We start from the raw sequence: 25209 nt of genomic DNA, 5'->3' as shown, positions 1-25209 counted from the left end.
AATATATAGGTATTTCCAAATGCGTTATTGAAGTTAAGGGTTGTTGGCTCCTATATCCTGTCCTCAAATATTTTTAAAGCAGAAAGACTGTAGTCTTGATGATAAATTAGCCCATCACTTGGAAAAGTTGGCTCATTCCCTTAGTAGGCTTACCTATCACCTTAAGAAAGCCCAAGAAAACCAAGAAAATACCTACAAGCCTCCAGCACATGGTTGGAGACAAAAACAACGACAAAAACCAAAGCTATCCATAGGTGTGAGGCTCCAACACGTGTCCAAAGACAAACCCAACGCAAGCCATCAAAAAAAACCAAGGGATACTTGAGCAAAGCACCCTTCAGACCAGTGTACATACCCATTTCTTTTTCCCCCTATCAGATCTAGCCATGGAGGATGGAAGAAAAGAAGGAAGGAAGATGGCTGAAAATGGGAGTCCTCCACTATGGCAGCCGCAGGAAGAGCATTGAGCTCCCGAAATCCCTGATTTTGTGGGATTGAGCAGAGAAGATTTTGCCACAATAAGATAGGAGGAGAAAGGAAGGAAAAAGCTGGGCCAAAATTGGATAGAAACCATTAGGGTTTCTTGGAGAAAGAGGGCTTTCAGCGACTATAAAAGGGGTCATCTTCTACCCATCAAAACCAACTCATATCAAGAGAGCAAGCATCATCTCTCATCCTTACAATCCACATCTGGAGAGCAAGCTTCCTCTCTCACCTGCAAAACCCAGCAAATTCGTGCTCTATTCACCCTTCTCCCTCATTTTCCCTCTTCGGGCAAGCTATTCCAGATCTTGACAGACTTTTCGTCAAGCTGCTGGAAATTACTTAAACCACCAGTCACTCTTCCCCATCTTTCTCCCTCTTCATCAAACCTTCTTAGAATCCCTTCCTCTCTCCCTTAGAACCCTTGTTTCTCATAGGAATTCACAGCCCTCTCTCTGTTTATACTAATTGAACACGTTTTGTTTGGAAGACTTTAATTTTAATTTTGTATTAAACTTTGATTTTGGAAGGCTATGATTCTGTATGAGACTTGGATTTTAGTTGGAAGGTTATGATTCTGTATCAGACTTGGATTTTAATTAGAAGGCTATGATTCTGTATCAGACTTGGATTTTAGACGTACGTTTCAGACTGTGAATGAAAATCATATATTTTCTGTGAATTATTCATTTATTTGTCCGTTAGCCCATTTAGGAAGCCCAGCCCATGGGCCGGCTCGACCCCGCCATTTATTTCATCAAGTCTGAAAATGCCCTGCCCAGCCCCACCCATTGACGAGCCCTAATAAATAAATATACATATTACACCACGTTACGTATGATTGTCACGTCGAAAACCTTTTACACGCCTCAGAGCTGCCGCTTCTCTTTGAGTCTGAATTTTCATGCACTCTATTCCGAAGCTCTCTCCAAAGTTGTAAGGTAATTCTTCTTCAAACCCTCTCTCTCTCTCTCTCTCTCTCTTACTGTATTTTGTTAGCATTTTTTCTTATTATCGTCGCCTGCCAAGTCTTTGTCCTCTTTGGTTAAGGTGATTTCGGAAGTGTAAGGTTCCAGCGAAGTTGAGGCAAATTTCTTGAAACTTAGGATTCTGTGTTTCATTTTCAGTTTTCAATTTGGTTGCAGCTTGCTTTTTGCTGGGCTTGGTGGCTCTGTATTGCGTTTACACTTTCATCTTGTAATTACATTAATTAGTCCATTTAAACACACAACTTTTGTTCAGATTTCTTGTTGTTTCACTCACAGACTCATAATTATATCATCACACATGTGAATACTTAATTGACTTTAGCTGTATATGCGATTCGGCGACTAACAAAAATCTCAGTTAATCGTTGGAAAACCTCTCTAATTAAGCAACTCAACAATTATTTGTTTAAATTTTTTTTTTCTATTTATAATTAATCTAGTTTGCATCTTATTTTTGCGTGTCATCAACTATTGTGTGTGACTACTGGTTACAGTAATTAGTTTTTCTTTTTCATCATGAGATTGAGTTTTGTGAAGAAAGTGATTGTTTAATATTCTCTGTATGATTGACTGTTTAGTTGTTGCTGCTTATATATTCCATGCTAATGGTAATTTTGTAGTTTTGTATGGCACCTTCTTATAGGTATTTCCAAATGCGTTATTGAAGTTAAGGGTTGTTGGCTCCTATATCCTGTCCTCAAATATTTTTAAAGCAGAAAGACTGTAGTCTTGATGATAAATTAGCCCATCACTTGGAAAAGTTGGCTCATTCCCTTAGTAGGCTTACCTATCACCTTAAGAAAGCCCAAGCAAACCAAGAAAACATCTACAAGCCTCCAGCACATGGTTGGAGACAAAAACAACGACAAAAACCAAAGCTATCCATAGGTGTGAGGCTCCAGCACGTGTCCAAAGACAAACCCAACGCAAGCCATCAAAAAAAACCAAGGGATACTTGAGCAAAGCACCCTTCAGACCAGTGTACATACCCATTTCTTTTTCCCCCTATCAGATCTAGCCATGGAGGATGGAAGAAAAGAAGGAAGGAAGATGGCTGAAAATGGGAGTCCTCCACTGTGGCAGCCGCGGGAAGAGCATTGAACTCCCGAAATCCCTGATTTTGTGGGATTGAGCAGAGAAGATTTTGCCACAATAAGATAGGAGGAGAAAGGAAGGAAAAAGTTGGGCCAAAATTGGATAGAAACCATTAGGGTGTCTTGGAGAAAGAGGGCTTCCAGCGACTATAAAAGGGGTCATCTTCTACCCATCAAAACCAACCCATATCAAGAGAGCAAGCATCATCTCTCATCCTTACAACCCACATCAAGAGAGCAAGCATCATCTCTCATCCTTACAATCCACATCTGGAGAGCAAGCTTCCTTTCTCACCTGCAAAACCCAGCAAATTCGTGCTCTATTCACCCTTCTCCCTCATTTTCCCTCTTCGGGCAAGCTATTCCAGATCTTGACAGACTTTTCGTCAAACTGCTGGAAATTACTTAAACCACCCATCACTCTTCCCCATCTTTCTCCCTCTTTATCAAACCTTTTTAGAATCCCTTCCTCTCTCCCTTAGAACCCCTGTTTCTCATAGGAATTCACAGCCCTCTCTCTATTTATGCTAAACTCATGTCCCTCTGTAACTCATCTTCCTTCGATGTTGCATAGATTTTCACCTCTTTGTGGCGGTCATCTATCATTTTTCTAACGTCATGCCCATCTAAAAATCTTCGCCTCGGCTTTGCATGAGTATCAGGTTCTTCTTTTGAATGTCTAGATTGACCTATGTTTGGCTCATCTTAACTACTTTTGAAGGAGACTTCCATTTGTGGGGATAAGTTGCCTTTTGGGAGAGTGTGATCGACCTTTGTTGTTCCTCTGTCTCCTCTGTTGAGGAACCTCTTTTATCAGTCGAATGGTCACTCTGTTGGGTTTCCATGCCTCTACTGGAAATATTCGGTGTTGGTCACATGACTTCTTTCCTATTAAGAGGTTCCAAATCCACTTGGATATGTATGCCCCCAAGGCCACTTGGTCTGAGTATTCCCAAAGATCAAGACGCAGTACAATTCTTGCGAAGCTTATCCGTTGAGTGCACTAGTTTCTTCCCTCGTCTTCTATGAATAGGATGACCCCTACTAGGCTCGTCTTCTGAGCATGCTAGCTCCTTCCCAAGTGTCCTACCTTAGGACATACAGTACTTCTTTTCATTAGGAACCCTTCATGCACATACAAGTTTTTCTACCATAAAAAGATTAAAATTGTTTCAATGAAGTTGCTTTATGTTTGAGGAGATCCTTTATGAACCTATATTGGTCGAATTTGGTTTGAATGGCTGCTAGATGCACGTCCATGGTCTTCTTACTTGTCCTTGAGAGTTTCAATGAGACATAGTTGAGAGGTGTAAGTTAGGAGGTGGGGCTCTGCTGAGTTCCTTCATTCCTATAGGTGCTATTGCACCCCTTGGTTGCTTCTTGACCACTGATGTGCAAAGTCTACCCTTACGTGTTAGGGAAATAAATTGTTGTGATAATTTTTTAAAGATCTTTAGTTGATTTCTTGCTTGTATGTGATAGAAACTGCTACAAGTATGTAACATACTCTTAATGATAACACCAATTTAGGGGACATAAATTTCTCGATCACCTGAATAGTCGTTTGCACCCAAAAACCAAGAAGAAAATATGATCAAAGTATTTTTCACATCAATGTGGTGTGAGCCAAAAAGCCTTTGATGACTAAGTCAGTCTTTGCAAAGAGGTTTAAGCAAAACAAGGTTCTTAGTTCAAGGAACAATTACCTTCTCCAAGAGACGGATGTTAGCTTATATAGGGCTATGTCTTGGCGGTTTAATTGTCGTTAGACGCTACGTGTTATTCGTTAATTGGATATGTTAAGACTGGATCCTGAGCCTCTACATTTAAAGGTTGTGCATTCACCCGCATTTCGCAACATCTAAACCATTCTATTAATCTATCCGTTTAAAACATGACATATCAACAACTTAAGTATTAAATTATTATTATTATTTTTCATAAAAAAGAAGTTTTTAAAATTAACAAGTCTTTTATTGTTTAAATAAAAAATAAAGTAAAAATCATGAAAGTTGGGGAGGGAAAGGGGAATCTGGGCTGGTTGAGGCGGGGAGGGTGGGGGAAAAGGGGCTGGGTATGATATATTGTACAATAAAAAAAACACACAAATTAAAACTAGTTGATCCACCCAAATTATGAATATAACAATCCAAGTACACGAAAAAGTGTTATATGGAAGATCAAAATGGAATATCCTTTAGATTAACCTCTCCACTCATTGCCCCTTCTCAATATAATCAATTTACCAAAAAAAAAAATTCCTTGAATTCAAAAATTTGGAAAATTAGTTTGATAAGTTTTTTGCATTTGTATTGACACCTGCTTATTTCACGGTTGTAGGGGTAGATCTGTGATAGAGACAAAGAGAAATGGTGGCTTGTGTGGTGCCCTGGGTGCTGGGGATTAGGGTGGGAAGGGGGAGTTGCCTTTTTTTTTTTTTTTTTTTTTTTTAAAATCTTGGATTTTGTGATTTTTTACCTTTTACCTTTTAAATTGAATTAAATTATTAGATTATTATTATTTTTTTCAAAGTTTCTTTATGTGCCATGTGTCATATCTTAAACAGTTAGATTATTAGGATGGTCTAGATGTTACGAAATGCGGGTAAATGCACAACACCTAAATGTAATGGCTATGAAGTTTGGTAATTAGGCCTTACTTATTAGAAGCTTGCTGAACACTGATGGGTCTTGATGGACTTTCTTTATTAAGCTTTACTGGGCTTTCTCCCTTGTTAAGCTTTAAACATATTTATATTATGATGTGCATAAGCCATTTTTTAAACGCTTGACTAAGTGCTTATCTTTTTTCCTATGTGAAGCGTAATTTCGTCGTTTCAAACTCGTTTACGTCCAGGTGTCTTCCTATGATTGGAGGGTAAATATTTGCTCCCATGGTTGGGTAAGAGCATCTCCAAGGGAGATATCAAATGCAAAATGTTAAATTTGAATTTGATGGCTTATGTGGCAATTTGACACTTTGGAAAAAATTTAACTCCACCCGAAATGCTTAATATCATATTATTTTATTATATTTTTAAAAACAAATGCGGCCCATATGATACATAAAGCTTTTAAAGAGAGTAAATGATAGTGAGGTCCATGACTGAAAAAATATTAAAATAATATTTGATATCAAGCTTTTTGATATGTTATTTTTGTCCAGCCTTCAAATCCATGTAGAATTTGACTATTCTGTTGGAGCAACTTTAAGTTAACCTTCAATTTTGCCATGTCATATCCATGTGACCATTTGACATATCGGTTGGAGATGCTTTAAGCTGTCTTTTTCTGATTTGATAAAAAAAGCTGTTTTTTTTTTTTTTTTTCTGATTATAAAAAAATTGAAATTTTAAACTAAAAAAGGAAAGGAGTTGCAGAAACTCGATACAATTTTTTTGGGGAACAATCTGCAGTTCCATTGCAATTTGCATGCTCCCCTGCCTGCCCAGTGGCCAGTGCTCAGTGCCCAAATCTCAAATCTCCCAACCAAAACCAAACCAAATGTAGCCAAAGCCACCAACTCCAATGGATTTGTCAACCCTCCAACTCCAAATCCAATCAAAGAGACCACCGCCTCCCAGTGGCAGCTCCTCCTCCCGCAACATCAACCGCCTTCCCTCCAAATGTCTCATCCCCTCCCTCTCTCTCCTCACCCTCCCCTTCCTCTTCTACCTCCTCTCCACCGCCCACAAGCTCCACCTCTCCCCAAAATTCGCCCACTCCGAATCCACCCTCTTTGGCGTCGTCGTCTCCGCCCGCCCCGCCTCCGTCCGCCTCCGCATCTTCCACTTTCTCGACGGCACCGCGCCCTCCAGCTCCACCTCCTCCCCCCATGGCCTCTCCGCCTTCGCCGCCAACCCCGATCACGCCGGCGGGTCCCTCGTCCCTCTCCTCCGCTTCGCCAAGCTGCAGGTGCCCAAGAAGGAGCGAGGCAACACCAAGCTCCTCTTCTTTGCCGGCGCCGAGCTGGATGCGTTGGGGCCTGACGTCGCAGAGAAGCTTCTGGAATCGTGTAGGAAGGTGCTGAGGTCGTCGGGGTTTTGGTTCAAGGACGAGTGGGCCCGGGTCATTCCAGGTTAGAATCTTCGTGTCCTGTACAGTAGTTAGGGTTTGCTTGAGTGAATTTGTCACATTGTGAATCGGAATTTGCGATTTTGCCGCGCAGGTGAGGAACAAGGTGTTTATGCTTGGGTGAGTGCCAACTATGCTCTTGGAACATTGCAGAGTGAGCCTCAGGAAACTACTGGGATTGTTGAACTTGGTGGGACTTCTTTGCAGGTTTACTTTCATTTACCAACTACTACTGGCTTTAGTTTATCATTCTAAACAAACAATTGCATTTCTAGCTGTGTTTTTTTGTGTTAATAATAATGCTTGAAAATGCAAATCACTTGCAGGTCACTTATGCTGCAAAAGAATCACGAGAAGTGAATTCTTCTCCGTCCCGAATTATCAAATTGTTTGGAGTTACTTACCACCTTTACAGTCAAGGCTTGCCGCTATTTGGCCAGGTTTTTGCATCTGAATTCCGTTTGTAAATTTATTTTTGAATTATAAGACTGTTGATGGAGTTGGTTGGTCATGAAAGATTGTGGAGGAAACTCCAAACATGGACAACTGTGTTGCCTGGATATTGTGATTTTACACACTCTGTATGCTTAATCTATACCTATGTCTGACCAGTACATGTGCCAATTCAAATGTGTTTGAGCAACTACATATGTGTATATATTGGAATTTGATATGATAACATAGTTATAAATTGGAAATTCAGTCTATGTTATAAATTGGCATGTGTATGACTAACTAGATATTAATTCATTGGTCATGTGGTTCTATTAATTAACAACCTCTGATATGTACGTAATTAGCTCACTCTATGCTGTTTGTAAATTTATAGAGCTTGTGTTCTTAATCTAAATCTGTGTTTAATTAGTAAGTAGCACATGTGCTAGTACAAGTTTGTGTGAGCGCAGCACTTGGAAACGTGGTATTTCTTATAAAGATTCTCATTCATTGGTCATGTGACTTTTATCTATTAATTAACGTACCCTGATCTGCAGCATACATAAATGACATTGGTTGTGGATATAAAATCTTTAGTTGGGACTCAATTTAATCGGATTACTTGTATGTTTTATTAATTTTTTTCACCATAATAAGTACGTATGGATGTCTAATGGATTCTAACTTTAATTTCTTCTTAATATCAATGATTTTCATAGTTAAAGTACCACCTGTATTTAATTTTTCTAGTGCTTTATGAATTAGCTTAAACTTTAGGCTACTTGAGCACGTTCGAAATGTTTTGATGATACAGTTGAAGATCCTCAACCAAATGTTGTGACAAATTCTTTTTTTCTTTTGTTTTGTGGTTTTTGTACAGGATGCAGCTTGGGAATCACTGTATGAGCTGCAGAAGTCCAGAGAATTGACACCTTGTAAGATTTGTTGACCTTTCCCTTTTTCGGAACCATGGGATAAAAGTTGATTTCATGGCTTTGAACTACTATAATTATACATTAAAATATATATTGCACAACTTTCAATTGCTTCTGGATTTTGGCTCCATTCACACCATTGATTTGTGCCTTTTTGGTTCCATTCACATCATTGAGGTGCTGATGCAGTTTGCACATTTCGTTTTCATTTAGAAGTGGACTTGTTGTTCATTTTTGTTGTACTGTTTAATTTTTAATAAAAATTCAAGTTTATTATTATATAAAAAATAAAAATAAAAGAAGAAAAAGGAAAGGGATGAAGATTAATTTTAGTTTAGTGTTACTAAGGCATCAGTGGCACATTCTAATATTTTCATTATTTTAAAGCTCAATACAATCGTTATAAAGTAGTCAGAGGTTCAAGCACTATAATTTTAACTAGTTTTAATTGCTTGAGCTCATTGAGGGTTCTGGAATGCCTGGGTGAGTCAAAAGGCGGAAACATATATCTCAATTGCATTTTCGTGGATTTTTTTAATTCATTTTTCGTGATAGTATATAAAGTTATTGGTCTGAAACTTTGAGATTTTGATAAATGAGAATCGAAAATTAAATGCACAACTCACATAAAGACTGACTAAAAAATATAAAGACACTTTAGCACATTAGACTGAACCTTAGCATGATAAAGTGCTCTTGATGCTTGAATATAATCAATAAAGCATGACAATGAACACAGTTGTTACTCGGGATAAAAAAACCACGGAATTTTAGGTCATTGATTGACCATTATTAGATTAGCAATGCTAAAAAGTTTTGGTTAAGACTTTACAGAACTATGATTATTATCATATCCATATTCTTAAAGTTTGAGAACTCTCTAATCAGCATGTTGATGTCGTCTCGTATCCATATTCCTCATGGCAATTCATGCTTAGTAGGTTTGACTACCTTGCATACATTTCTGTGTTGTTCTTGGACCATTGTTGCTCTTCATGGCTATACCTACTTATGCATTGTTGTTTGTTTCAGATAGTTAATAGTTTGGTATTTAAACATGCAATACTATACAAAATTATATTTGGAACTGTATCTGGATATGAAACAAATCTTAGCATGCAGCATTTTAGTGGTTTAATCTATTGCATATATGGGCGTGTTAACATTAAGCCTCAAGTATAAATTCGTTGCACGTTCAGCCTTTTTATTTCAAAATGTGCTTCTGATTGTGGCAAAAAAATCACTTGTAATGCAGTTTCGAATTATAAGGAGAGAAGTCTTGGTAACCCTTGTATTCCTAGAGGATATAAGCTGACAGTGAATGCAAGTGATACACAACTTCTGGTGTCCTCAATGGGTGGAAACTTTTCTGCGTGCAAATCTGAAGCTTTGGCATTATTAAAGAGACGGCAAGGTAGCATCATCTTTTGCTCCTTCAGTGTCATGAGTTTCTGATCTTCCTTTTCATTTGAAATTCAATTATCTTGTGCTGGTACCAATTTTTAGTTGACTTACTGCTTCTGTTGGACAGTTTAGTGGAATTATTTCTTTATATCTTTTCATGTTAGCTGCCCCTTATATAACCATAAAATAACATGTCTATAAAAAGTTGTTTTATTGTTTATTAGCAATAAAGTTGCCCCTTCCTAAAAAAGAACTACTAATTAGCCTATTTCTCAGTGTCACTATTGCATATGTCAGTAGTGGCAACAATAGAACTTTTGGTTATAATGTGTCTCCCTAGAAGGGAGTAAGACAGAAGACCAAATTGAATTTTAAGCGCCATAACAATGGATCTAGGAAAGAGCTCTGTCTTGGAAGTTTTTATAAAGGGCAAGAAAATCCTCAATGCTATTTTATGGTTTTGTGCTGGGATAATTTTGAATTAAAGCATGCACCCGCGCATTTGCAAAACATCAGTCTTTGAGGAGTTTCATACTATGAAGTAATAAATGCAGCATAACCGGTGAAACTTACCGATTTAGAACAAGTAACAAGAAATTTAGAAATTAGAAAGGGATTTACAAAAAGAAGAGGAGTTAGGATCCAAGATAATAGAAATAGAGAACAAAGAGATTAGGAGAAGAAAACTGAGGATTAGAAACAGAATTATAATGATAGAAGAGCTGATCAGAGAGAAATAGATAGACTAAAGAGAGATCTAGAAGAGAAAAGAGATATTAGGGTATAGAAGGCAGAGAAACAAGAGATAACACAAGAACAAATAATTTCATTCATCCATGAAGTCGTCTCTATTGAATTACCAACCACATATTTATAATAGGAAAGTGATCCTAAGTTACCCTACTAGAAATAGGAAAGTAATCTTAATCCTACTAGAAACAGGAAAGTAACCAAAACAGGAAAATAACAAAATAAAATAGGAAACGAAATTAGAACAACCCTAATTCATTATTCTGCATCACCTACACTTGCCTTATCCCAATAAATGAGATGCAGTAAATGTTGTGGACTTCAAACCAACAGATTTGTTTCAAGTTTGTACAAGGTTATCTCACAGGTATTGCCCTTAAGATTGAGGCAGGTGACCCTCTTTCACCTTTTTAAAGTACATTGGCAGTGGATGGATGAAGTAAGTTAAGTGGTGCCAATGGATGGTTGAAGTAAGTTAAGTGGATAGAGCAAGTGAGGTGCAGTCAGTAAAGGAGTTGTCAATTAGTAGAGAAAGGATGAAAAATAGCATTTTTCCCTTGGATCTCTAAATCTATCCATGAAGCGCTCTTTCCTAAGGTCTTTAAGTCAGGTTCTGTTTCTTAGTCTTTTCCTGTTAGATCACATGTGAAGGGGTGAGAGATTTCCTGAGACAAATTTCACCTATTGTGCATCCATATTTGATCCAACTTTTGAGAACTAAGAGCATCCACAATCATGCTCCTTATTTTTTAGTTAAAATTTAGCTAAAAACATTAGAAAGCTATTTTAGGAGCTCCTTAAAAAAATTTCAACTCCAACCATGCTCCCTAGTTTAGGGAATGATAAATGATTTACTTCTTTTTTTAATTTAGCATAAATGCTCCCTCTTCATATAAAATAATAATAATAAATAATTGGCATTAAATAAATACTTAAAATAGCATTAAAGTAAAGAAGCATTTAATTATAGGGAGCCACTAGGAGTCCTTTCTCTCTCCTCAGATTTAGGAGCTCCTAGAGGTCTCCTTATTTTAGGAGTTGGATAGGGAGCATGGTTGGAGGTGGGTTTTCTCACTTCCTCCCTAAATTTTATCTAAGGAGGTAGTTTAGGGAGTCCATTATGGATGCTCTAAGATCTCATTAGATAACTGACCTACCCACCATATAGCTAGAATAAAAGTAGAGAGAATTACAAGGTCAACTGTTGAAAGCCATTTGTGATTGATGCAGAGTTCAGTTGGAAATGACATAGTAAATGATTACGTAACTATATCGTCAATTGACAGCATGACTATTAAAAAAATTCACACTGCCTGCTTATTGATAAATTTTATAAATAATATCTACCTATACATCCATGGAAATACACTTTGATTTTATGCTATTTTACCAATTTTACTCTCCTATAAATTATCTTGTTTATAGAAGCATTCTTTTTGAGAAGATATCTGTTAGATAAATTGTGAAGTTATAACTCATTGGTTTATGAGATTCTAGGTCACTTGTATGAAAAAAATATATTCATTAATAGCTGTTATTTAAAAATGCAGACAAATGCATGCACGCACCTTGCAAAATTGTCTCATCCTTTCCTTTTGAGTTACGAGGCAAACCAGTTTCTACCAACAACTTCTTATTTACTTCTGAGGTTGGTAAATAAACAGGTTATTTCATTTTCTTTGTTAAAGTTTAGCTGGCATGAGTTTCAGATTTGTTACAAATTATAATTAGGCTATTAATTGTTACTGGTCACAGTAAACTACTTTGTATTTTACACCATAATTTCATTAAAAAGTATAATGAGATTATTTCCTAATTCCCTTTCTAAAGGAAAATCATTTAGAAAGGGCATTAGGATTTTCATTTTAGAAATTGAAACTTTCTGAAATGTATTTTAGGGATTGAGGGTATTTTTAAAAATGTTTAAAATGGGGGAGAGAGATAAAACCCATTGTCAAATCGCACTTTTATCCTCTCATGTATGACCAACGCATCTCATTTCTGTCAATTTATTTGACAGAAATGTAATTTTGGACCCAATTGCAAACCTTACTAACCTATAAGGGTATAATAGTTCAAACTGCAACTACACACACTAAAGTGTTGTCAGCCAACATCGGGCTCATATTCAATCGGATGGGTGAGTGCTTCTTTGGTTTAGGTTCAAGATGGTTTAGGAAGCACTGGCCTGAGTTTGCGCCTGTCTTCAAATTCTCTGTTGCTGCTTTATGTAGGTATGCAAGCAGGCCACATCGAGCCAGGCTACTTGCTAGGTTGAGCTCAACTTGAGCATTGACCTTCAGGTTTAAACCTGGTTCATTACAAATTCAGAAGCTATAAAACAGGCTGAGCTTGAGCTCGAGTCTGAAACTTGAAAAATAAAAATGAATGAATTTTAAAGTACATATTTATAAATTATACTGTTAACTTAAGAAGGTTTTTACTTTTTCGTATTATACATAGGCTTGCAAGGCACCCTCCACTAAGCGAAGCCTACACAAGCTCACTGTTTTAAGAACAAGTCCAATATACTCAGGTCTAATTGTGGCCTTTGCAAGCAGCATAGCTCATTGTGTTCAACCCTGGGAATCCAGGGAGTTATCTTGTTAAGTACATGGTATGGCACAAAGGGACTGCACTTGCTCAGGAGTTAGTCAACTTACTCAAACTAGTTGTAGGAAGAAAAAATAAACCAACAAAACTATTAAAGTTAATGAGCTGTGCTTCAGAATATGATCAGAATAATAGGCACTTGTAAGGTTTACAATGCCCTTGAGACCTGTTCTCTTATGTAAGTTAATGAGCTGTGCTTCAGAATATGATCAGAATAATAGGCACTTGTACGGTTTACAATGCCCTTGAGACCTGTTCTCTTATGTAAGTTAATCATTTCCATGAGTTCTAAACTTGCTAGCAAAACCGATTTACTTGAATTTGGATTCGAGGCCTTTCTTGCACAATCATATATTCCCGTTTCCTACTGCCAGAAATCTCTGGCCCCTTGATTCCTGAACTCCACTGGAAAAGCAGCACAGCTTTCTTGATTGTTTAAAGTTGTCAAGAAGCTTTATTCCAACACAAAATACAAAAAAGTTTGTCCTAATCTCAAGGGGGCTTATCAAGCAATCAAGGCCTCAAACATTATATGCAAGTTTAGAAACAAAATACAGTAAGAACTATAAAATATTAGGGATTTCAGACAAATTTGGTTTTCTAACATGTGCTTTAGTGCTGTTCTAGGTTCTAGGAAAGTAGTGACGTGATAGCACTCACCTTAAGTATTGCCCAGAAATTAGAACTTTGTATCCACCTAGGCATGAATGTGCAATCACTAGAATATATCAATGGTTCGCTTCAGCCTAAGTACATTTGCAACTTAGCTTACCCTGATCACTGAATGTCACTATAAATGAATTGACAATTTATAGGAGCGTGTGGCACAAGGGAATCCCTTTTATAAAGTGCCTGTTTGCAAAAATTTTAAAGGATATATTTAAGTTCTAAGGGTGTTGTAAACTCAATTTCGCTTGAATCTACTTTAAAGGGAGTGTAAGGACATGCCGAAGATAATTGCAAATTTTCACGTTTTAGTTCTAGGCTACTTTTTGTTTAACCTGAATACCTTTTGCCTTATTTCTTGTTTGTTTCAGTCATTAATTTGGTACTTTTGCCTGTTTTCAACCGTGTACAGCTTTTTGGGCTGGTTCCCACGGCTTCTTTGTTTGAGTTGGAGGCAGCAGGTCAACGTTACTGTGAAGATGATTGGGATAAACAGAAAAATCAACATCACAGCATCGTTGACTCAGATTTATTGAAATATTGTTTCTCATCTGCATATATGGTGGCACTGTTGCATGACAGTCTAGGAATCCCCATGGATGGGAAAAGGTATGTTGTACACTTGCAGGCTTGGTAGTAACTAGTAATCTTCATCTATATTATTTGTTTCTATTGGATCAGGTGAGTTAATTAAAAAGCTGCCAGAAATCCTATGAGCTATACAACCGATATTTTTGGTATTGATGCATGCGTAATAACAAAGAATGCATTTCTGCAATGTAGAAGGCTTCGTATACACTCTGCATGTCTTCAAACTTCATTTTACTGCATTTTGTGGAGCTATCCTTATTGCATCTTTCGTTCAACCCTCTCGAACACTTAATATTGTGATCTAGCTTCCCCTGAACCGATATTTGTTGTAAGATGGAAACCTTTTTGTATACGATCAAGTTAATGTTATTACTCTTTTCAGGGTTGGATTTGCAAACAAGACTGGAAACATTCTCCTTGATTGGACACTTGGTGCTTTCCTTGTTGAAACAATGCTGGAGCCCCTTGAATGGGAACTTGACAATATGGGCCAGATTGTTGGAAATGAGTCAGTCACTTACTTCTCTTTCTTTGCGTTTCTTTTAATTTCTCTATTCGCTGTATTCTTTGTATTGCAATCACGGAAACCACAATTAAAGACTATATACGATTTAGAGAAGGGACGGTATATCATCACCCGTGTACCTAGGTAATTATACATCTTTATTTTGTTTTATTTCTTTTTTATTTTGTTTTTTAGAAGTTCATTCAATGGGAATCTGAAATCTGTATTTTTTGGAGCAATTGTTGTCAACAATTAATGAGAGCACCTTACCAACTCTGTGTCTACTTCTTAAGAGTATTTCTTCCTTATAATCAACATGGGAAAATAAAATATCCATTTTGTAGCGTGTTTCATGCATCCTGAACCAAAATCTCGATTCAACGCAATCTTCATTTTCATAATGTGCCAAAGATGTAAAGGAACAGTTTAGGTTGTCACAAAGTTCGCAATTGATTAATGTTCATTTCGATGTCCGATTTTGTTGATTTCTGGCATGAATGGTCTTTGAAGGGGGTCTTAGAGACGGTTCATAAAACCACTATGAATGCAAGCCTAACAAAGTAGCCCGTGTGGTATTTATATAGTAGTGTGTATATAAAAATTTCTCAATAAATTAGAAAGGAGTAATCAAACTTAAAAACAAATATTGTGGCTTATAATTAAAGTTGATTTACTTAATAAAAAACAAACTTACATTAATGTTGGAAAGATTTGATTGAGGGCCTTATGGTGATTCAATCAAATCCGCTGTTCGAAACCTGTGTCCATTGCAACAATCCCTAATTTCTCTAGAGTAGTAGTAAACAACTTCAATCTTTCTGGAATCTTTTTCAGTTTTAGGCAACTTTCTATCTTTAGATGCTTGAGCTTCATCATTGCATTGTCATCCACTGTCCATTCCTCCAACTCTGTTAAAGAAACAAGGTGTAGAACTTGCAGCTGTGGAAACACTTCTGAAGAGCAAACCAGTTCCCTCCATTTGTATGACTGGTTCCCCAAGACGAGCATCTTCAGGTATGGCAACCTTTCTAGTTGAACTATCGAATCCTTCTGGAGCTCAGAACCAATCAAACTTAGCTTGACGAGTTTTGGCGGAAATTCACATACTTAGGTAACTTCTCTATTTTCCCCTTCAAACACAGCGTGTGGAGATGTTGGAAATTAGAGAGGCCCATGGATGTTGGGAATGTTTCATTGTTCATCACCTCCAGCGACAATGATTGCAGGTAGCACATTCTCTTTAGGATTGAAATCACCAAGTTTACCTTTTCTTGTGATAATCTTTCTATTCCCAGTCGTTGTAGATTGATCATGTTGGCTAAGCTGCCGTCTTCTATCCATCTTCCAGCCCTTGTAGTTTTTAGGGTCTGTAAATGGCTCAATGTGTCCAATCTAAGCTTGACACGATTTGGTTTGGACTCATCACAAAGGAGCAAATGCCTCAAACGTTTCATCTTCCAAATGACATTGGGGATGGGTGAAGAAGAATATCCCAAATCCAGTGTCTCTAGGTTCTTCAAGTTTCCAATCACAGGTGGGGTGGAGTAATTTTCGAATGTATGGCTCACTCCAAGATACCTCAACTGAATTAGGATCCCTATTTTTTTTTTCTATTTTTTTTTTTTTGAATAGAAACATTGTATTGATAATCAAGAGGAAAAAAACCTCGATCAAGCAACAAAACCTATAATGAAGAGTATCTGACCAACTAAGACAGAAAGATTCTGTAATTAAAAACACAAAAACATAAGTGACATCATCTTAAGACGGCCGTCATGTCCCTCAAGATGATAGAGTAGTGATAATCCTTAAATTGTCCCGAAATCGAAGCCCAAAGAGATGCCTAAAATTTAATTCTATCCCATAATTCCTCAACCCTTACTCCTGTATGACCCTGAAAAATTCTTCGATTACGCTCCATCCATATATTCCAGAAAATAGCATGAACTAGACAATCTCGAAGGGTTCCAGCTCTCTTCCCCTTCCCCGACGCCCTCAAATTGATACTAAGGAGCTCAAAACACCCTTTAGGAATGACCCACTCCGCTCCGAGAGCACCCAACATCCTCCACCATAATTTGAGGGAATGAGAACAGTGAATGAACAAGTGATCAATACTTTCTGCATTCTCTTTGCAAAGAACACACCAAGAAGGGGATAAGCACATCTTTGGTTGCCTCCTTTGAATGCAATCACAAGTATTAATCTTGCCATTTGCTACCAGCCACACGAAAAATTGGATTTTCGGAGGTGTCTTCGCCTTCCAGATTGAGCTGAAAGGGGAGAAAACATCTGTGGTGGTAGAGAGAAGAAAAGACTTGAAAGACCTGCATGAAAACGAGCCGTGCTCCTCAATCTCCCATGATCTCCGATCCAATCTAGAACTATTTATTCTCACCTTCCCCAAAATATCCAAAAGAATTACCACTTCTGCAATTTCAGCCTCAGACAAATTCCTTCTGAAATCAAAATCCCAATTAAGATTCACCTCTTGAGTGTTAGCAAAATGGGATATAGTTTGATTTTTTCTCCTGGATAAAGAAAAGAGTCTAGGGAACAGATTTTTTAGTATCCCTTCTTTCAGCCAAAGGTCCTCCCAAAATCTAATTTTCTCCCCATTTCCAACAGAAAATCTGCAGCATTGAAGGAAAGAGTTATACCCTTTTGAAATTTCTCGCCAAGGATTCCTGCAAGCCACATTAACTAACTCTTTAGTATCCCACCCATTTGAGTCGGTTCCATACTTGCTCTTAATGATCCTGTGCCATAGCGAGTTGGTTTCTAGTGGAAATCTCCACAACCATTTAGCTCTTAGGGCTTTATTTCTTTCTCTTAAGGAGCCAATACCAAGACCACCTTCCTCTTTCGTTCTAGTGACCCTTTCCCACCTGACCAAGTGATTTTTCTTCCCTTCTTCTAGTCCTTCCCATAAAAAGTTACGCATAAGCTGTTCAATTTTGGCAACCACTCCTAAAGGCATCTTAAACAATGACATATAGTAAGAAGGGATGCTACTCAAAACAGCTTGGATTAGTGTTAACCTTCCCCCTTTGGATAAACAAGCCCTCTTCCATTTTTGAAGTCGTTTTTCCACCTTATCCTTTACTGGATTCCAGAAATTAAGAGCCCTTGGGTTTCCCCCGAGAGGAAGACCCGAGTATATCATCGGCCAACAACCAACCTCGCATCCCCAACTGCCCGCCATGTTATTCAAAGCTTCGATACTAATATTGATCCCAAAGATGCAACTTTTAGCCTTATTAATCTTCATTCCGGAAACATCACAAAACAGCTTCAGCAACTCTAGGAGATTTAACCAATACTCTTCCTTACCATCTAGAAGAAAAATGGTATCATCTGCAAATTGAAGGTGAGAAACTTCCACTTTATCGTGTCCTGAAGCAATTCCATGAACTAGGTTAGCAGCTTGAGCCCTTTCAATTGTTCTGCTTAAAACATCGCTGACCAAGGTAAATAGGAATGGTGATAGTGGGTCACCTTGCCTAATTCCCCTAGAAGCCCTGAACTTTCCTCTTGGTTTTCCATTAATCAAAATGGAAAAGTTGACAGATTCCAAACAGCCTTTAATCCAGCTTCTCCATTTGACACCAAAGCCTTTCCTTTCCTGCACGTCATCTAAAAAATTCCACTCCACATGATCGTAAGCTTTCTCGAAATCAATTTTGAACACCAGCCCTTTTCTTTTCTGTTTTTTGACTTCCTCTACAACTTCATTTGCGACTAACACAGCGTCTAGAATCTGTCTCTTTTGAACAAAAGCTCCCTGAGATTGGGAGATAGTATTTCCAAGAACCTCCCTCAATCTTGAGGCCAAAACCTTGGATATCACTTTATAAAGACTTGTAACCAGACTAATCGGTCTATAATCAGTAACCTTCACGGAATTCGCCTTTTTAGGAATGAGACAAATGAAAGTTTCGTTCGTGACCCCATTTACAATTCCACTATGAAAAAAATCTTGCATTACCTTCATGAGATCTCCCTTAACCACCTCCCAGCAAGACTGGAAAAAACTCATAGAAAAACCATCCGGTCCTGGTGATTTATCCTTGCCACAATCAAAAACTGCTTTATGGACTTCCTTCAATTCAAAAGGTCGTTCAAGCCAATCAGCGTCCAATTGGCTAATGGGACACCAATTTAGGCCTTCAACACCCCAGCCTGCATCTCTATTGCTGCTATAAAGCCCTTTAAAGAAGCTAATCACCTCCCTTTCTATGTTTGCATCATCTTCTATAACGCCCAAGTTCTCCACTTCTAGTTTGTCTATGTAGTTTCTTTTCCTTGCTCCATTTGCCACTCTGTGAAAAAATTTGGTATTCCCATCCCCTTCTCTTGCCCATTTTATCTTTCCTCTTTGGCGCCATTTGACTTCCTCCCTCTGGGCCAAATCACCAAGCTTTATGAGAAGATTCTCTCTCTCAGACCTCAAGAGGTGGTCCAATCCGTCCGTACCTTCACATTGATCCAAAACCAGCAATCTCGCTTCTGCCTCCCGTATATCTCGCTCAACTTCCCCGAATATCTCCTTGCTCCATACTTTCAATTTCTGTTTTAGCATTTTTAGCCTCATCATGAATTTGTATCCCTCCCAACCTGATATCTGATCCTCACCCCACCACTGCTTGATATTCCTCTTAAAGTCCGGGTGACTCAACCACATGTTTTCGAAACGGAAGGGTGAAGGACCCCATTTTACCCTAGAGGTGTCCAGCTCTATAGGGCAGTGATCCGATGTGATTCGCGGCAAGGCTTTGTGGCGGTAATGAGGGAAATAATCTTCCCAGCTGCCCGACACCAAAAATCTGTCCAGTCTTCTACAAACAGCATTTTCTCTTAGATTAGACCAAGTAAAAGAAGCGTTGAGGAGATTGGGATCCCGTAAGTTTGTTTCTTGGATAAAATCATTAAAATCTCTCATGCTTCTAGTCTCTCTTCCTTCATTTGACTTTTCAGCTGCGAAACGGACCACATTAAAGTCACCTCCAAGACACCAATTATCGCCACAATACCCGTACAAATCCGCCAATTCTTCCCAAAAACGATTTCTTTCCCTTTGTCTGCATGGGCCATAAATCCCGGACAGCCACCATTCCGTCCCAATACTCTCAACAATTCTAATAGATACTGAAAATTCACCAACCATAGAATCAATTACTGAAACGGATTGGGAATTCCACAAAACTGCTATGCCACCATACCTTCCCAGGGAAGGAGAGAATACCCACTCCTTGAACCTTGACCCCCAAACACCTGCCACCAATTGTCTGTCCACTATCTCCTTTTTAGTTTCCAACAAAATTACTATGTCTGGTTTGATTCTCCGTAGTTGCCCTTTTACCAATAATCTTTTCCTTCTACTTCCCAGACCTCTAATATTCCAGCTAATTATCCTCATTGATAAGAAGTAGATTCCCTTATCTTCTGCTTACTTTTTCCGGTGCCCCTCGGACCTGGGTCACCGTTGGAAATACAAGGTTTACCATGTCTTCTATAGGCCAGGTTCTTCTTTAGGGGCATCAAAGATATATCCATTTTGTGCAGCAGTGCTTTAGGTAGACCATCTTTGCGTCCCTGACCTCGACTCTTCCTTCTTTTTCTGGAGTAGTAAAGAACTTCTGGAATGGTCTCTGGAACAAAAGTTGCATCATCATCAGCTTCTATTCCTTTCTGCTCATCTGGCTGGAAATTTGCAACAGGATTAGTAAAGATGTCATGAAGAATCCCCTCTTCATTGGCAAAAGCATATATCTTTTCCTTCTCCTCGGTCGACGAGATCTCGTCGACGAATTCAGATTCCAACGAAGGTGATTTGGCCAATGAATCCACAGATTCCGGGCAGATCGATGAAATGGAATCATCCTCATCTCTATCGGCGATCGACGAAGGGGGGAGGGAACAGATCTGCGGCAGAGCGCTTGCACTTGAAAGTCGATCGTCGATGTGAGATAGACCTTTTCTGGAACCCCTACTTCCTTCACAATTTGTTCTGCCGAATTTTGATAGAAATCTAGTTTGTGTCCTCGACTTAGTTGTCGTACAGTCACTCTTTGACTGGGGATCAGAATTCATGTTCTTTTCTAACCCACAAATAGGGCCCGGTTCACTGAAGGACCTAATATTCTGAAAAAGTTTGGGCTCAGAGGAAAAAACACCCAAGGGATTAACTTGGGCTGAATGTTGCAAAATGGGCTCGACATTAATTGGGCCCAGCGACATCACATTTTCTGTTGTGGCCTTATTAGGTAATGCCGACATAAAAGCAGGGATAATTAAATTCTCTGCCGCTTGGATAGAGGTCCCCTCGCCTAGAACCTTCGAAGTCCCTTCACCTCTATCCTTTTGATTATGCACAAATCCGCAAACGGAGTTCTGATTTTCCTTCTCGAGCCAATCAAACTCATTAATGTTGCTTCGAGCCCAGTCCACCTGGGAATAATCAACGACTCTCCAGTGTCTCTGGCTAGTCGGAACACCGCCTCCAGTAACAACCTGAACAGTCCCGCTACCATAGATCAAAGGCCGGGCTTGCCGTGAAGTGATGGGCCGAACTGCCGGAGAAATTGGTCTGATCTTCACGTGATAAGTTTCTGTTCCTTCTGTAAGGGTCAATATTTCCGGTAAAAACCCAATGGAGTTTTTCCTGGTTCTAATTTTTGCTTCGAAAATGTATTTATAATTTTCGGTCCGCTGGTCCACCTGTAGCAGCCCCCCACATTCCATGCCAATGCGTTGGAAAAATTCCTTGCTCCACCAGTGCATCGGAAGCCCAGTAATACCCAGCCAGCCACCGTAACTGACAATTTTGGGGAGATTATTTTTCAAACCATGTTCCCAGCTGTACAGCAAAACATCTGTTTGCCCCTCCACCGCCAGTTTTCCTCTGCTACTAACTCTCATCGCTTCTGATTTGCTGTCGCAGGAGAAAAAAGCCCTATTAATTTGATAAGGGAATAAATTAACATTTTTATCCAACAGACCTTCCATAGCCTTCCGGATATCCTCCCAGGCCTGGTGCAGCACTTGCCTTTCGCAAACCACCACCCAACTCCAGTTTCCCATGTCATCAGAATTGCCATTCCCTTTTTCCTGTTCTTGTACAATCTTCTCAGTTTGTACCGCTTCTTTGTAAGTCTTGCCTGAAATTCTGCCTCTGGCACTCAAGGCTGTGTTGCCAACATCTTCTGTGATCCCGTGTCCGCTGGTTCTGTCTTTCCCTGTTATAATTCCTTCTAAATTCTCTTTAATCTGGATCCATCCACTATCATTTTTACCCTGGGGAATCACAACAGACTTCACAATTCCGTGTACACACTTGGTCAGTCTTAGATAGTATCCTTTCCAGTTATGAACCTTTTCCACCCACACTTGATAAGAATCCCCCCTGTACCTCCTGAAAAAACTCTGACCCTTACTATCCAAGAGAATCTGCAGCTCTTTGATAAACCATTCTACACAACTAAGTTCCATGGAAACATGGAACATACGATCGTTAGCCTTCTCTGTGATTAGAATTGACCCTCCATACGATAAAGCATCCACCTTAATTCGGAACTCCTTTGACTCAATGTTGAAAAACCTTGGTACATGTCTGTTACTCACCTCTCCCTCTTTCTGTTTCCTTTTCCCACTTTCTGTTTCCCTCTCTCTCCCACCCTCTCTCTCTCTCATCTCTTCAGCGTGCAATGCAGGAAAGCAGCATCAGCTTTGCGCTTCCACACACCATTCCCAGGTTCTGAATGGAAGAAACCAAGCGAATTAGGATCCCTATAGCACAAGGTATGTGCATGGATCCCATTGTATGCTTCAGATCTAAGACCTTCAGCAACTTGAAATCCTTTTTAATAAAATAGAATTCTGGAACTTGAAAGTCATTGAAAAAATGAAGCGATCGTAAATGAGGAGCATATGGATTTAGGAAAGGTGAGTATAGCTGACCATGCTGCGTAGGGTTAGAATATAAGGCAATTCTTCGAGATTTGGTTGATGGAGAAACTGATGATTCAACTTCACCACCAGTATAAATTCCAAGAAAATTTTCTTCCCATGATACGGAGAGAGAGAAGTCTCTAAGAAGATCATGGATGCGGATGGTCTTAACCCTCCCAAGTGAGGTTAGAGTTCCCACTTGGATCATGCACCTATTAATCAACTCATTCAAGCAATTTTCAGCAACACCTTCTGCTTTATCTTCCCCTTGTTGGGGTAAGAATCCTTCTGCTACCCACAAGCGCATCAATTGCGTTTTTGGTATGGAGAAATCCTCAGGGAAAAGACCCAAATGTAGAAAACATGATTTTAAGTAGAAAGGCAAGTCTTTATAGCTCAGGGCTAAAATTGCAGGAACACGATCTTGATCAATCAGGTGCCAACTGATGTTTTGAAGGACATGTTCCCATTCCTCTCTTGTCTTCATTTTCCTGGATAATAATCCTCCAAGCACCACCACTACCAAGGGTAGACCGCCGCATTTCGTCACCATTTCTCTTCCTAGATTCTCCAAGTCGGAGGGAAAATGATCTGTTCTCGGGAGTGCCTTCTTGCGAAACAATTCCATGCTTTCGTCCTCTGTGAGTATTCGCGGCTCATGGGGAATGCTCCTTGCATCTGCATGTAAGGCAACCTCCCTGTTTCGGGTGGTAAGCATCACTTTACTTCTTGCCATTCCACTAGTCGGAAATGCAGCTTCCAAACTATCCCAAACGTCCTTTTCCCATACATCATCAAGAACCACAAGATACTTCCTCCCTCTCAAGAATTCGTACAGCTGCTTTACCATCTCCTCTTCGTCTTCTTCTCCCAAACCACCTTTATATGGAACATTTAAATCTTTGATGATTCTTCTCAGAGTCTCTGTTCTTCTATACTCTTGAGACACATAAACGAATGCTTTACAATCAAATTGGTGCCTTAGATCAATGTGGTTGTACAATTTGTTAGCAAGAGTAGTTTTGCCTAGACCCCTCATACCTACAATAGAAATCACTCGGCGCTTCGGCTCCATGCTAGACAGTTGTGTTAGCAAGGCCTAAGTGTCTTGTACAAGATCAAGCAAATCGTCTTTCTCAATATGGGGTAATGGCTGTCTCCACCATCGCAGCTTCTCATTACTAGAAATGATCCCTTCACCTCCGTCTCGCGACGAATAGATGATGTTGGTGATGCTGAAACTGTCCTTTTGCTTAGAAATGTGGTCGATCCTTGATTGGATTTTTTCAATCTCCCTCTTCACTTTGTGAAGATGGATTGGCATTACAACTTTTTTCCATAAACTTTGTGATGCTGCTGCTGCTGCCTCTCTGAGGTAAGTTTCTACTCCATCTTCAGCATCGAAGGCCACTTCTCTGATCTGAGACACCCAATTGCGAAATCTTTCGTTTCTGTCTTGCTCTGCTGCATGATCTGCATCCTTGAGAAAGCTTTGCATCCACCTCAATTCATTTAGGATTTGCTCAACTTTTTCACTCACCCCATTCAACAGAATCGCTTCTTGAATGATCAAGTTTGTGAGCTTTGCCACGGCAGTTGCAACAGCAAGCTCTGCCATCTTTTCTCTCTTTGATTGGATTTTTTAAATTTTTTTCTCTCAACTGCTGCTACTACAGTTGCCCTCTAATGTTGGTCTGGTCTTGCCTTGTTAAAGCCTTCTGCACGTCCACTTTTCTTTTTTTCTTCTTTTCATGAACCTTCCAGTCTACTTCCAATTATTTTCCAAATTGTAGTTCATTGGTGGGTTCCTTGTTTCCGCGTGCACCTCCATTGCCAGGAAGGTCCCTCATAAGAGCAACTCCACCCATTTGCCCTTAGCCATGGCAAGGGGGGAACTAGAGCAGCCACTATTCACGTGAATAGTGGTTGCCCTTGCAAATAGTATTTTGTGTTTCCACCCGTTGCCATGGTTAAGGGCAATTACTATTCATTTTTTTGTTTTTTTCACAAATTTTTTTACCTCAATAATTAATTTGGACAAAATTTTTTAAAAAGATTTTTGGTGTGGGAAGTGAAAAATATGACTAAGTATTTATTTAAAAAAAATCTGAATTTTTTTGTTTTTTGTTTTTCAATTTTTTTCGATTTTTTTTTAAAAAAATTTGTTGCTGACGTCAGCAACCCTCGTTTTGGACCTCGGGCTGAACTGGCCTTCGGGCCAGCCCGACTTGCTGGGACCCACTTCCTGCCCGGGCTTGGGCTCACCGCTGGAAGCTGATTTTTTTGTTTTTCTCCCCCCAGCCCAAGGCTAGGGGAACCGCTGGAATCGCTCTAAGTCTAAAGTCATATTTATAGTTCAAACGGGCATCTCCTCCCATGTTCATTTGGGGTCTTTTTCTTTTTTTTTCTTTTTTCTTGATACTGGCCCATGTAATTCATTTGCGGTTCCTTAGAGTTAGCTAAAATGATGTTGTTTTTTTCAAAAAAAAAAAAAAAAAAACAAGTGTAGTCCTAAGGGAAGGGGGGTTTTCATGCACAAACTACTACCAAAGTATCATGGGATTTCGAACGTTAGACTACTTATCTGTGGGCTAGACCCCATGGGCAAAATAATGTATTTTTGGTTCTATATAAGGAAATCAAAATTGAAATACTAACCGTGAATAGACAGAAACGAAAGTAAATGAGTAGGAAAGAGCAGGGCTGGGCTTCGTTAAATGG

The 25209-nt window shown here is 39.1% G+C and overlaps 1 protein-coding gene and 1 pseudogene across 1 annotated transcript; one reads left to right on the top strand and one right to left on the bottom strand.

The window, feature by feature from the left end:
- Window positions 1-5932: 5932 nt before the first annotated feature.
- On the top strand, window positions 5933-14811 carry LOC110766037 (putative apyrase 6). The gene is made up of 8 exons (XM_021969292.2): window positions 5933-6643; window positions 6734-6846; window positions 6966-7079; window positions 7955-8009; window positions 9265-9423; window positions 11714-11811; window positions 13855-14051; window positions 14416-14811. The coding sequence occupies exons 1-8, from the start codon at window positions 6094-6096 to the stop codon at window positions 14684-14686; spliced, it is 1557 nt and encodes a 518-aa protein (XP_021824984.1). The 5' UTR covers window positions 5933-6093; the 3' UTR covers window positions 14687-14811.
- Window positions 14812-22655: 7844 nt separating this feature from the next.
- Window positions 22656-24106, bottom strand: LOC148293899 (putative disease resistance protein At1g50180; annotated as a pseudogene).
- Between the last annotated feature and the right edge of the window lie 1103 nt (window positions 24107-25209).

The sequence above is a fragment of the Prunus avium genome, chromosome 6, assembly GCF_965620075.1.
Source record: "Prunus avium chromosome 6, drPruAviu1.hap1.1, whole genome shotgun sequence".
NCBI lineage: Eukaryota > Viridiplantae > Streptophyta > Magnoliopsida > Rosales > Rosaceae > Prunus > Prunus avium.
This window is presented reverse-complemented; position numbering and strand designations above follow the sequence as displayed.